The 13,683-nt window shown below is 43.1% G+C and overlaps 1 protein-coding gene and 1 long non-coding RNA gene across 7 annotated transcripts; both read right to left on the bottom strand.

Annotated features, from left to right (window-relative positions):
- Positions 1-260: 260 nt before the first annotated feature.
- LOC106866803 lies at positions 261-1,733 on the bottom strand. Its single transcript, XM_014902613.2, has 2 exons — positions 1,066-1,733; positions 261-904 (listed from the first exon to the last, which is right to left on the bottom strand). Exons 1-2 carry the CDS (start codon positions 1,309-1,311, stop codon positions 731-733), a joined length of 420 nt encoding a protein of 139 aa, XP_014758099.1. The 5' UTR covers positions 1,312-1,733; the 3' UTR covers positions 261-730.
- Positions 1,734-4,989: 3,256 nt separating this feature from the next.
- Positions 4,990-7,735, bottom strand: LOC100824339. 6 transcript variants are annotated; one of them, XR_002960380.1, is made up of 5 exons: positions 7,687-7,728; positions 7,146-7,251; positions 6,808-6,911; positions 5,522-6,200; positions 4,990-5,430 (listed from the first exon to the last, which is right to left on the bottom strand). It is a non-coding gene; the product is annotated as an uncharacterized LOC100824339 (long non-coding RNA). The 6 variants fall into 6 exon arrangements; XR_002960381.1 differs by lacking the exon at positions 7,146-7,251 and having other exon boundaries at positions 7,687-7,735; XR_002960379.1 differs by having other exon boundaries at positions 6,808-7,251.
- Between the last annotated feature and the right edge of the window lie 5,948 nt (positions 7,736-13,683).

Here is a 13,683-nt window from a genome sequence, read left to right as displayed (position 1 = left end):
CCAGCGCCAGCAGACTTTCTAGCCCAGTAGTTGAAAAGACTCCTTTCTTAGCCCATTGATTCATGACTCCAATTTTGTTGTTTTGACTATTTGCATGGGAGTTCTAAAAAGAAAGACTATTTGCATGGGAGAGAAATCAACCATGTTGTCCAAAAAACAAGGATAAATCAGTCCAACAAGGAGATAGTGCCATGAAAATATGCAAACAATATGCACGATCATCTTGACAAGAATATCAAAATATCCAATTGTACCTATTTATGAGTGGCATTAATACACTACTACAGAACACTTATTGGAATATCACTTCCAACACTAGTGTCCACTTCAAAAAAAATATACAGGAAAGAAGGAAGCAAGGAATAAGGATACATGCGAATGCTCGGTCAGTTTAGTTTTCTACCAGCTGGAAGCATTGAAAAAAAAAAATCCTTAGCAAGTCTCAATGTCGCCATTTATTGTTGCAAACATCAGTCCACCTGTACATATCAAGTTCTTTAACAAAAATAGATTCAGAGAGATATAGATAGATGCTACTTATAGTCGATGGTGATAGACTGATGGTAGGGGAAACATCGAAGCTTAAAAACAAATGCAGTAGGCCTTTCATGTTAATTTAAGGTATGGATCAGTAAACATATGAGAATATATTCTGGTCACAAAATAATAACCGTATATGTACATGTCCTTCCTAAAAAGCAATAGGATCGTTCTTCACAAAATGATATAACTATATGTTGTAAACTCCATACTTGATGTCAACAAATAAAGATTGGGCTTCGAAGCACCGTAAAACCTTGCTGCCAACAATGAGCACATCAATGGCTTTGAATTGCATAACCAGTGGCTTCTCCACAGCATTCCACGATTGGGTGAAGAAGCATGAAAATGCACCCAAGCAAAACTACACACCAGTTGCATGAGCATTAATCAGGCAGCAAACAAAAAGATACCACCAATCTAAACAAAAATCTGGATACTGAATTAGAGCCTTCAGTCTACCATTCTTCTTGAATTCAGGGGCGCATAGAGGAGGACGACTGAGAGAGGCAGAGGTATAATTACCTTGAGTTGGGCGCTGTAAGGGTGGTCGATGACGACGATGAGGGCGAGGCGGCGGGCCGGGGGGACTAGCTGGCGATGGAGACTGGAGAGCAACCGCGCGAGGGACGCGGGGGGTCGACGGAGTGTAGACTGGACATCGGCGGCAGAGGCTGGCGACGGCTCAGGCGGTGCGTTCTGGGCGTGAGGCGGCAGGGGGAGAACAAAACAACGTGGAGCGTGCCATCGGCAGTCCAAGTTGGCATCCATCTCATCATCTTCTTCCTCCTCCTAAACCTGGCCATTTCGTCGAGCAGTTGGTGGGCAGTCAAGATAGCTCGTCTCCAGCAACTCGCAGCCGGCCGCCGCCTTGCTCTCTGCGCCCAAAGCCAATGAGGAGGATAGCAATATGTTGCTTCTTTCTTCTGAGCGGCCGCACGTCCGGCTCCGCGCCTAGGCATTGTCTGCCCTCGATCGGCATGTCGCTTTCGCAGGACGGGCTCGGCTCGGACTTGTCCGTCGAGCTGCTCCGCCGCCGCTTGCAGGCAGGAGAAGCCCAAGCACAAGCAGTAGTACATCTTCAGGAACGGCAACGGCCGCCGCGGCGCCGCGTCCTTCCCAGGGCAGGACATGGCAGCGAGGGCGAGGAGATTTGATATGGACTTACGCAAAAAACCAGTCCAAGTCATCAAACATACCACTTGGGACCAGGTTGGGGATCAAATGTATATCTGATTTTGCAGCTCGAGGGACGAAAAATGAATGAATTGTTCTTGAGACACCAAAAGCAAATCGTGTGACAAGTTGAGGGATGAAAAAACATACTAACTGACGTTGATTTGTATAAAAATTTACACAAATTCACGTCAGTTAATTTGGAACGGAGGGAGTAGGTTTTTCGGTACGTGTTCTTATATTCTTTTACGATATTCAATGTAGTTAACTCATTGAATTTTACTGCAGACTTTTGAACTACCGATTAGAGTCGGCCAGTACACTCTATAGTATCATGTGTGTGCCATGGGTGCTGAATAATTGCATGGGTGAAAAGGAAATTAATTTTTTGTCACGGTGATCTCCTTTGCTCTATAAAGGAGCAGAACGAAGGAGGTCGACCCAACTTCCTGCTAGCTGAGTGATGAAGAGTCTGGGCTGGCTGCTACCTTGGCTTTGATATGTTGGGTCTACGAGGCATCGGGAACTCTAGTCCCTAGATATTGTAGGCTTTGATCCCATAGACCTTGACTGCCATGTGAAGGTACAAATTGTTCCTAGATGTTCGTCTCATCTGGTTCTCCGAGGACGCGACGATTTGGTTAGTGAGGAACATTGTTCATTAGCTTCTTCTTTTTTAGAGACATAAAAGCAAACTCTTCGACTCTTTGGTTGATGAGAAAAGTAAGTTTCTCCATACAATTAGTGTTCTTACCTTCTGTTTTAGGGAACAAAGCAGACACTCTGCTCCTGCATATAAGAAAGGAGTTAAGAAAATAGACACCTAATCTGGAATCGTCTCTGCTCAAAGCAGCCACTCCTGCTGCCGAGCTTATCTCTGATTGTGTGTTATCTTACTGATACTCTGTACGAATTTACTAATTTGATACAGAGCAGTGCATGTAGGCGATTTCACAGTCTAAATTATTCGAGTCAGTTTGCAGTTGCACACTCCTGTCCTCAAAATAGTAATAGTCCACAAAGTACTCCCTCCGATTCTAAATTCTTGTCTCAAATTGCCCAAATATGGATATATCTATTCATAAAATGTGTCTAAATACATGTAATATTTTGACAATAATTTAGGATCGGAGGTAGTAGTTTGTATGCACCCATTATCAACTTCAGAGTTTTCCCGTTTCCATAAAAAAAAAGCAGTTTGGTTGCACCCATTATGAACTTCTGAGTTTTCCCGTTTCTGTAAGTAACTGATATGTTTTGCCATAGATAGCTTAAGAATGGCACAGCGTTTTAGGTCCCACCGAAGGATGTTCAGTATGCAACTTATTGAATTTTAGTGCAGATTTCTGAATTACTGCTTAGAGTCTGTCACTACAGTCTAAATTATATCACTAAATATATAGATCGCTTATAGAAAGAAAAAACTATATGAAATGACATGCATGCTGAATAATCGCATGAATAAAAGGGTTATTTATTGGTTATGGTGATCTCTTTTGGTCTCTATAAAGGAGCAGAAGGAAGGAGGTCGACCCAAATGACTGCTATGTGAGTGACGAAGTGTTCCAGATGGCTGCTAGTTGGCTTTGAATGGTGGGTCTATGAGGCATCGGGAACTCTAGTCCCCAAATGTTGTAGACTTTGATCCCATATACCTTGACTGCCATGTGAAGGTACAAATTGTTCCTTGATGCCTGTCTCATCTGGTTCTCTAACGACGAGATGATGTAGTTAGTGAGGAACATTGTTGTGCTTGGGCAAGTCTCAACTTCAAAGAAAATCCATGTAAATTGGAGTTGTTTCCGGATCATTGGATGGGTCCAGCTTGAGACACCATGTGCAAAACCCTCATATTGGCCTAAATGTCTCACCGTTTGGCACTTTGTAATGCATCAACATCAGTGGTTGAGAAAATCTTGAAAAGCCAAGATTATGAGGTCCATTTAAAGGTGTACCTTTCGCATTTGAATAAACTCAGCATTGCACTGCAGAAAAACAAATTATGAAACTTCTCACATTTTTTTTCCTCTAAATGGATGTCACACCAGGACAGGGATCTAGTTACGTTTTGTTTGCCTTTCACAATGAGGCTTTCTTACTGATACTCTGTACGAATTTACTAATTTGATACAGAGCAGTGTATATAGGCGATTTCAGTCTAAATTATTCGAGTCAGTTTGCAGTTGCACACTGCCGTCCTCAAACTACTAATAGTCCACAGAGCAGTTTGTCTGCACCCATTATCAGCTTCTGAGTTTTCCCGTTTCCACAAATAATGGATATGTTTTGCGATAGATTGTTGAAGAGTAACACAGCGTTTTATGTTTCTGCCCACCAAAGGATGTTACTGCAGATTTCTGAATTACTGCTTAGAGTCGGTCATTACAGTCTAAATTATATAATTGAATATATAGATCGCTTAGAAAACACGCATGTGAAATGACATGCGTGCTGAAATATCGTGATCTCTCTTGGTCTATATATAAAGAGTAAATTTCAAGAAATCACAGTATTTGAGGCAAGCTTCTCACGGAACCACAGATCGAGTTAATTTTCCTGCGGAACCACAGAGTTTTGCGCCTAATTTTCTCAGTTCACCCAAAACACGATTTGGGGCTCGTTTGACACGTTTTCTTACAGGTGGGACACACGGTCAGGTGCCACGTCGGACCCTGACCCGACCCGTTAGCCCGTTCCGACAGCATCTCTTAATCTATTTCAGCCGGCCCCTCCCTTTTCTCCTTCTCGCACTCCACTGTGAGCTCGTCCTCGTCGTGCTCTCTTTGAACTGGAGAGGCGGAAGGGGTGGAGACGAGGCCGGTGTTCGCCAGCGGTGAAAGATGGCGCCGCCGAAGATCGATTGGACGGACCCTGCAGCCGGATTGGAGTAAGTTTTCCCCTAAGCCGCCATATCTTGCTCTCTGTGATGAAACTTTGTCATGTAGCATTCTGACTACTATGCTGTGTCCTTTTGTTGTGATGAAACTACTGTGATGTATGCACTAGTTCAGGTTGTTGAAACTTAATGCCAAGATGCTATTCTATGCTTTGTCATTTTACTCTTTATTTGTCTTGCACATTATTCTCTCACATTTTGCTGTGATTGGTGCAAATATGTATGTTTACACTGTCAAAATGCTGTCAAATTTGCTGTCTCAAAATGCTGTCAAATGATGTAGCCACATTACAAATGGTTTTCATATTCAAATTGTGTCCAAGTTTTCACTTCACAGGTACAATGGGCGGCTCAATTGACAGAACATAGCACAGGCATTTTGAAAAGGTGTCAAATTTTCACTTCACTGATAACATGAATACACACAGGCCAGTTCAAACAGCTACATGATCAAATCTAACAGAACACAACTTCACAGTTCACAGACAACAAGATCAAATCTTACAGATCATACACACAGGCCAACACTGCTAATATGGTGACAGCTACACTAATGCCAGAAAATGCAAAGGACTTGAGGTCTTCATTCTTCTTCTTCTCAGCTTCCAACTTCCCTTCCAGCTCCTCAATTACTTGATCTTGCGCTGCCAACTCAAACTCAAATGCCAAACATTCATCGCTCAGCTCTTGTTCTTCCTCTTCTCTTGAAGTAACTTTTCTTCCAATGCGGCTACTTCAGCTTCTGCCTCCACTGCGTTCCTGGGCAAATCACCTTCTAGGTAGCGTAAATAAGCTGGGTCTTGAAATGCAGCGTCGTACTACACACAAGATGGCACAAATCAAAGAACTCAGAACAGCCGCATTACATACTCATACTCAATCAAACCCCAAACTGCAAATTGGGCTTACCCACTTCTGCTGGCTCGACGTGCACGAAGCGGAATCATGAAGCCATGACATCATCGATGCGCCACCTTCATCCGTGAATCCACTTCTCCCCATCTTCAATCGACCGCGCAAACAAAGCAAGGGCACTAGATATATATAGCACACATACATAAAAAGAAACAGCCATTTCTCATATCTAGGTACATCACAGCAGAGAAATAGCACAATGAACCAAATCATACAAAAACAGAATAGTAGCAGATCCACTTAATTAATTTACTTTCAAAAGATAACACACTCTTTTTTGTACCAATTTATGTAGATGTATATAACAGAACTTGTACAAAACAGTAGCCATGAGGCATTCACTGAGAAATTTCAGATCTACAAAACTGTAACATGAGTTTTGGTTCAGATTTTGTGTTCGTTTGTGGAAATATGAAGTACTTGGCTGTATGATCCGGAGAACTAGCATGCTATCAAGCTAGCATGATTTATTTCAGTTCGGCTTGAAAACTGTTCTCTGAATTTGTCCTTTGCTCTACTGAAATCTCTAAAAACTTGTGTTCTCTAAATATACTAGTGAAAAAAGAGAGGAATTTGATGCTGTGAACTTACCTTGGGTGACACCAAGTGCTGCAGAGTGCAGACCCAAGGAACCAAACAGCTGTGACCTGACCAATTCCCCTTACGGCACCCTCTGGTCCAGGGAACCAAACACAACAGAAATTACATTGAGTAAATAATGTCCTTTCGAATATAAGCAGGACATTCAATCAACTAAAACAGGGCGTAGAGAATTGCCATTTTGATGCATCAAGGCTCAACAGAAATTAGATTGAGTGCATAATAATAATATCCTTTTGAATATAAACAGGACATTCAATCAACTAAAACAGGGCATAAAGAATTGCCATTCTGATGCATCAAGACTCAGTTGCTCGTGTATTTCCTAAAACCTGCTAATGTTATGGTAGTGTTTAGTAGACAAGTGGCAATATATATAGCCACTCGTACTGCTCTGTACTAAAATTAGTAAATTAGTCAAATTGATGATTCTTTTATATAAATTGAAGGTACAGCAGTCTTTGAACCGGAACTCAATAGCACATCAAACACAGGAGAAAATGACCTCATCTACATACATCAGACTATCAAAGTGCAAAAAAACTTCAGATTATCAGTATAATAGATAATAGATAATAGATTCAATTATCCAAAATCTTTGAATAATTTACTCTTTCCAAACTAGCATAAGAACAGCATACATCAAACAATACAAGCAAACACACGGGGTAGGCGATCACCTTGCTAGTCATTAGATGGCCATGATATGGACCTCTTGACAGCATTTTTCTCCTCTAGACCCCACCATCTTTACCCCTTCCTCTTGCACTTGCCAATTTTTCTCCTGAAAATTAGAGTATTGAGTGAGCTTAGTGTATTTTATATACTGAGCATGGTTCAGCTCACCCTTTCTTTGATGTACGCTTACTCCACCAAGCATGTAAGCTAGGCACTAATCCAAAAGGCAATCAAATATGTGCGACGCTATCATGTAGTCTTCTTAGGGAAAATAAATATTTTGTTTGCTGATTTATAAATGCTTGTGAAGCTGGCCAAGAATCTCTACAGAAACACTTACTGGATAAATATGATGGATTTACTTTCAATTCCTACTTTCCAAGTTGCCATGATCAAGGCTCTGAACCTGATCTCTATTGGCTTGATAAGGACGTCCTGCTACATACCTTCATGAAGAAAAACAAAACAATCATTCTCTTCCTATAACAAGGATCATTACCTTCTTACTAGGCCCATAATCACGTATCCATCTCTGATGGATCCCCTATATGCTGAATCACTTCATCATGTAAGCACAAATTATTTTTAGCATCTGTGCTAAATCACTTTATCATGTAAGCACAGATTGTTTTTAGCATGTGAGCACTAATAAATGTTTTTATTAAACGAAGGTTTTCTCTCAGATTTGATAGAAAACTGAAGCAAACAAGACAACCAAGAAAATAGGAAAGGAAATGCATGTCAACCTCAAAACAGAGAAAACAGCCGGCACACTATAGTTCATCTCCGCCTCAATCCTCTTGAAGCTCCTCACCACACACACACACACACACACACACACACACACACACACACACACACAGAGAGAGAGACCAGCTCACCCGGATGACGTCGCCGGCAGCTTGGTGGGTGTGTGTGTCCGGGGGGGGGGGGGGGGGGGGGGGCCGGGGGGGGGGGGGGAGACGGCACAGGACCACCTCTGTGAGGGGAAACGGCGGGGCAGCGGTCCTGCTCCTGTGACGACGGGGTGGCGGTACAGCTCCTGGGGCTGCGGTCCAGAGGGCAGCGGCAGCGAGAGGCAGGATGGTGAAGGCGGTCTAGCGGCTAGGGCGACTGGGCGGCCGTCGAGCGCATCGGGGCATCGGCGCCGGCGATTCTTGGCGGGGGAAGTCAGGATTGTGCGTGGCCGGGGCGGCGGCGGAGAGACCACGACGGCCGTACATCGAGAGCGGCGGCGGCCGCGTGTCTTCTGGACGTCTGTGAAGGGGAATGGGAAGCGACAGACTTGTAGCAAATGATTTTACATTCCCGACCGACAAACAGTCCTGTACAAAGCGAAATACTACCGACCAACATCTTTCCCCACCAACAGTGTATCAACATACATAGACTTTTCCCGACCAACCCCAGTAGGGAATTCTGTGTTGTGGTGTAGTGATAGATGAAGCTGCAAAGAGTAAATCAGGGACGGAAACAACAACAACTTCACGGCGGCGGCTGTGAGATGGAACTAATCGAGTCTTAAGTAGCTCAGATCCATGGGGACTCGGAGGGATCGCCTGGAAATCGCAAGAACGCGATGAATAGGGTTCGTGTCTCCGGAGTTGGGGAATTCTAATCGGGCCGGACGAAATAGATAAAGTGATGCGCTCGGGCTAACGGGTCGTGTCGGAACAGGCTAGCAGGTCGGGGTCCGACGTGGCACCTGACAGTGGGTCCCACTTGTAAGAAAACGTGTCAAACGAGCCCCAAATCATGTTTTGGGTGAACTGAGAAAATTAGACACAAACTCTGTGGTTCCGCGAGAAAATTAACTCGATCTGTGGTTCCATGAGAAACTTGCCTCAAATACTGTAGTTTCTTGAAATTTACTCATATATAAAGGAACAGAAGGAAGGAGGTACACCCAAATGCCCGCTATATGAGTGATGAAGTGTTCCAGAATCCAGATGGCTGCTAGGTGGCTTTGAATGGTGGGTCTATGAGGCATCGGGAACCCTAGCCCCCCAATATTAGACTTAAACTCCTAACTCTTTCAGTGGGACACGAGATATAAACTGTTCCTAGATCTCCATCTGGTCTGGTTCTGTAAGAACTAGATGATATGACACGCACATTGCTTGGGAGGTTCCTTGACTGATGTAGCTAGTGAGGATCGAGCATCATTGTGGTTCTCCCAAAGTAAAGAACAGAGACGATGCAAGTGAAGGGGACTTGTATTCCGTATCATCAGATCAGATGGCTCCATGGCTCTAACTTGAGACACCACACTCAAGCCTGTCATATTGGCCGAAATGTCTTAGCCTTTGGTCGTAATGCATCAACATCATCAGTAGAAGTTAAGAAAATCTTGTAAGCCAAGAGTACGAGGTGCCGTTCTGATAAAGATGTAGCTTTCTCATTTGAATAAACCCACGCGCGTTGCACTGCTCCAAAATAAAATGTGAAACTTTTCAAATATTCTCTCCTGTTCTCTCTAATTAGCTGACCGTCTTCAATCATTCTTATGTACTGCAGATCAATACAATAAACATTAGTTTCCAAATGAGTGTCATACCGCTCATTACACACCTGAACAGGGGAGCCAGTTACATTTTGTAACTCTGGGTCTTTTTTTTTATACTCCCTCCGTCCAATAAAAGATGTCTCAATTTTGATTAAATTTGAATGCATCTATACACTAAGTCATGTCTAGATACATTCAAATTTTGATAAACTTGACACATCTTTTGTTGGACGGAGGGAGTATATTGTTTGAATCGCTAACCATGTTTGCCACGTGGTACATTACTCTGGGGTCTTTATTACTATATTCGTTAGAGTACCCCGGGTTGACAGATTTTTCCTACGGGTTTTTTAACGTTCTGCATTAGATTTGCACAAGTTGCTCTGCCATTTGAAATCAAAATTAAGACAACTTGAAAATTTTCTGCTCAAAGCGGCCACCACTGCCGGGCTCGTCACTGATTTGCTGCTTTTACAGTAACGCTGTGTGATGCCCAGTACTTTACTGTCAGATCTGTTTCTGTATTAACCATTTTCGGTGAACCAGGTGGTACGCTGTATGAATATCTTCAGTTGACAGCGAGCAGTGCGTAGGTGATCATTTCACTTAGGAAAGAAACATGTGAAATGAGTCTAGAACTCTAAACTGCTGCCATAAAGGTCATCCTGCGCACTGGTTTTGCTTTTCAAGGCTTCGCCAATGACTGATGTTGATGCTGTACCAAGTGTCAAAAGACAAACTCATGTTGATTTCTGACGCTGCAGCCATCCGATGGTTCAGGATAATACCCCGTTGGAATTGTATCATCTCTAGATCTGATGTTCAGTGCGGGGAAACAATGCTGGTGTTCCTGGATACATGACCGTAGGGACCCCGAATCGGGCATGTCATGTCATCTTGTGTATAGAGAACAAAGACCATATGGGAATCAAAGAACAGTGAGCACGTAACTTGGCACTCAAAGTTCATAGGGTCAAAGTCTACAATTATTTAGGATTAGAGTTCCCGATGCCTCATAGACCCACCATATCAAGGCCAACGTAGGACTTTTCATCACTCAGCGAGCAAGCCATTGGGGCACCATCCTTCATTCTGTTCCTTTATAAAGGACTTTACAGCACGAATATCATTTTCTAGAGAGTAAAGACCTAGGAAGCATCATGAGTCTCCCGGTTACCAACTCCTCACTAATCCTAGCTGAGAGGGTATCATGTGAGTCCATGCGGCTGTTGACCTCAGTTCACTTAAGACCTTCTAATAGACATCATATTCTTAATAATGTTAATTTGTGTAAGTTTAATATTAGAGATATTCTATCTTTTTTTGGTGAGAAAATATTTCATGTCCTGTGAGATGAATTAATGAACTTTGAAATGTTGGTACAATATGATCGCCCATTTTATGAGGACATAAATGTTCTAGCTTCGCTCAGTGACCAATACACGCTCATTGAAGTGGACTGCGCCGGACATTGAATCACTGCGCAATGAATCAGAGAGTACAATATCTTGAATCTTAATCATTTCATACTTTCTTTGGGTCCATAAGAAGGGCATGTTGAGTGAAAATGGGCTTCTTTTCATGCGTAAGGAAAGCAAAGATCTAGAGACAGAACAATTCATGTAGAGGTATTGACTTTTGCCATCATAGACCTAGATCTTTTTTTATAGGTCATCATAGACCTAGATCTAGGGTTAGGAGGCATCAGGAGCTCTCGCATCACAGAAGTATCAACTGTCATGGACGTTATAGGTCATAATTTCTCGAGAAAAGTACTTTTTTCGTCCCTTGACTTGCCGGAAAGTTCATTTCTCGTCCCTCAAAAACAATTCGTACTTTTTTCATCCCTCAACTTTCAAAACCGGACACTTTTAGTCCTTAAGGCTATCCGAAGCGGTTTGTCTAGCCACGTGTCCGGTTTGCACTTAATCCCGTGACCGTCGAGGCTGTTGAAATTGGCCGTCGTCGTGCTCTAGATCTCGTCCAGGCACTGGTTGTACTTCTCCTCCATCTGCATCATCCATATCTTGATTGTAAAAAAAAGTGAAAAAACCTATGCGAAAACCAGACAGGTGGCTAGGAAAACCACTTTGGATGGACCGAGGGACTAAAAGTGTCCGGTTTTGAAAATTAAGGGACGAAAAAAGTACGAATTTTTTTTGAGGGGCGAAAAGCGAACTTTCCGGCAAGTTGAGAGACGAAAAAAGTACTTTTCTCTAATTTCTTCAATTTACTGCAGCTCTCCGGTCCTTGACATGGGTTTACCATAGATTCATTTTCTTCTGTTTCTGCCACATTTTTCCCCGCGAGGTGCCAATTGGCCCGAAATGTTTTTTCCTCCTAATTGGAGCGAGTTGGCCCAAAGAGAATATTCGGCATATATGATGGAGTACTATGGCTGGTGTTGCAATGAACTAATTTTCAGTTGTTGAATTTGGCTGCATGAAAACAAATAACAAATGATACAATTGTTTTCTTGTGTATGTAATTAGTTTGTGCCGGGCATGTAGAAATTGAGCACATTAGAGTTTCAGTTGCATTGGATACATCGGCATTATGGGAGCACTAACGCAAGAGGAAATATATGCTTATTATACACTTCATACTCGAAAAAAAATGTACAGATTCAAAAAATAGATTTAAATAACATGTGCCCTACTCAACAGTGTGTACATTCACACTCATTTATTTGCCAAGTCCAAGTTCATCTTTTTTTTCCTTTCCGAAATGTGTTCTTGTCCCTACTCCCTTGTTCCTGCATCGATTGATTCACGCTGCCAAATGCACGAGCAAAGTCTGTTTCACGGAGTCCCATATCTTCCACACGATAGTAAGAGTTTGAGAACAAACCGTGTCACCTGGGATGTGTAGCAGGAGAAGTCATCTGCAACCTGTCATGCATCTAAGGATTTGGCAGGAGCAATGGATCAGAAGACAATGATGGGCCGCGTGTTGGATCTAACAGGGCAGCGAAGATCTAGGACACTTTTTCTTCATGGACAACTAAAAAAAGAGCGAAGGCGTGAAATCCTTAGGAGCTTCTCCATCCATCAGCAGTTGTTGGAAATTAACACTCTTAACCAAACTTGTCTTTAAATTGTTCGGCCTAGTTAATCAGCTGCTGAGGAGAAGCAGTTCGCCGGCAGCGGTATCGCAGAGCAGAGCTCGTGCGATTGCATGATGAGGTTCAGGGGAGCATCTCCCCGTCTGGACTTCAAGCTTGGTAGTGGGCTGGACTTGAGGCTCATATATACATCTGGACTTCTGGAGCCTGTCGCCTTTTAAGCTTTAGTTCTTAGGATCTGGGCCTTGCTCGTTTTAGTCAGTTAACCAGGGTCGAAAATGATGAACCAAGATTATCTCATTCACACTTTAGTATATTTTCTGAAGCCTAACTTGGCGGTACTTCATGTTGCGAAAATTGACACCGCCTAGAAGATTTGTTTAGAAAAGATCATTCTTAGTTATAGAGTTAATTTGTAGTTTCTTGTATTTATGTTTATAATCCAAAACATTCTCTCTGCAATGGATTTACACTTAAAAATGGAACCATGTTAGTAACCTGGTTCCAGTCTTGTTTATGTTTCACGGTTTTTAACCGTGCCAATAAAAGAGATGAGCACGGAGCCGAGAGATACACAAAACTACACGTGGCCAGAAACTTACGCGCTCTAGCAAGTAGTTGTAGACATGGAAGGCATCGTGAATATTCTTGTTACGAAAATGTAGTCTCTGCAATCATCCGGCTACTAAGATGCCATAGCCACGTCACTGATCCGCGTGTGGTCTTTCCTCTTTCCCGTGGATAAGCAGGAGCATTTGGCTTCTGGGTGCATTAGGCAGGAGATGGTCGTTCGGGAAATCTCCAACCAGGCTGGCTGGCGGTGTGTTGCTAGACTGCGGGATGCATAAACATTTTTTCTCAAGACCTTTTGCTTCTTTGTCTTAGAGTGAATTTCATTTTTTTTGACACAATCTACTCCATTAAGAGAATTTCTAGAATTATACCCCGTTTAGTCAAACATATGCCACTAATTACCACTTTTAGTATTTTTCCTCAAATTCCACGTGTTATGACAGGCAGGTCCCACTTTCAAACTTAGGTGGTGGCGTCCCACGTTGGCCTTTAGGGTCGAACCGGTCGCATGGGCCGGTTCAGTGGGACCTAACTTGGGGCACCTGACTGCACCTGGACTTGGACCTAGGGTTAGGTGGCGGCGGCATGTTCATGCACGGCCGGCGACGCAATCCCAGCGTCTTTGTCTGCGTTTTTGCCGAGGAACAGGAGTAGGATTGCCAGCTGCTTGGACGCGAGCGCCATGATATCGCACGCATGGGGATTCTTTGGCTGCAGCGTGCTCGAGAGATCAAT

This window comes from Brachypodium distachyon, chromosome 4, assembly GCF_000005505.3.
Source record: "Brachypodium distachyon strain Bd21 chromosome 4, Brachypodium_distachyon_v3.0, whole genome shotgun sequence".
In the NCBI taxonomy this organism is placed as follows: domain Eukaryota; kingdom Viridiplantae; phylum Streptophyta; class Magnoliopsida; order Poales; family Poaceae; genus Brachypodium; species Brachypodium distachyon.
This window is presented reverse-complemented; position numbering and strand designations above follow the sequence as displayed.

What these genes read in the sequence shown, in the direction of transcription:
- LOC106866803 (XM_014902613.2), bottom strand. Translation starts at nt 1,311, where the DNA reads ATGGATGCCAACTTGGACTGCCGATGGCACGCTCCACGTTGTTTTGTT. An exon ending in CTTACAGCGCCCAACTCAAG is followed by an intron (nt 905 to 1,065) that starts GTAATTATACCT and finishes ACTGGTGTGTAG; the next exon opens with TTTTGCTTGGGTGCATTTTC.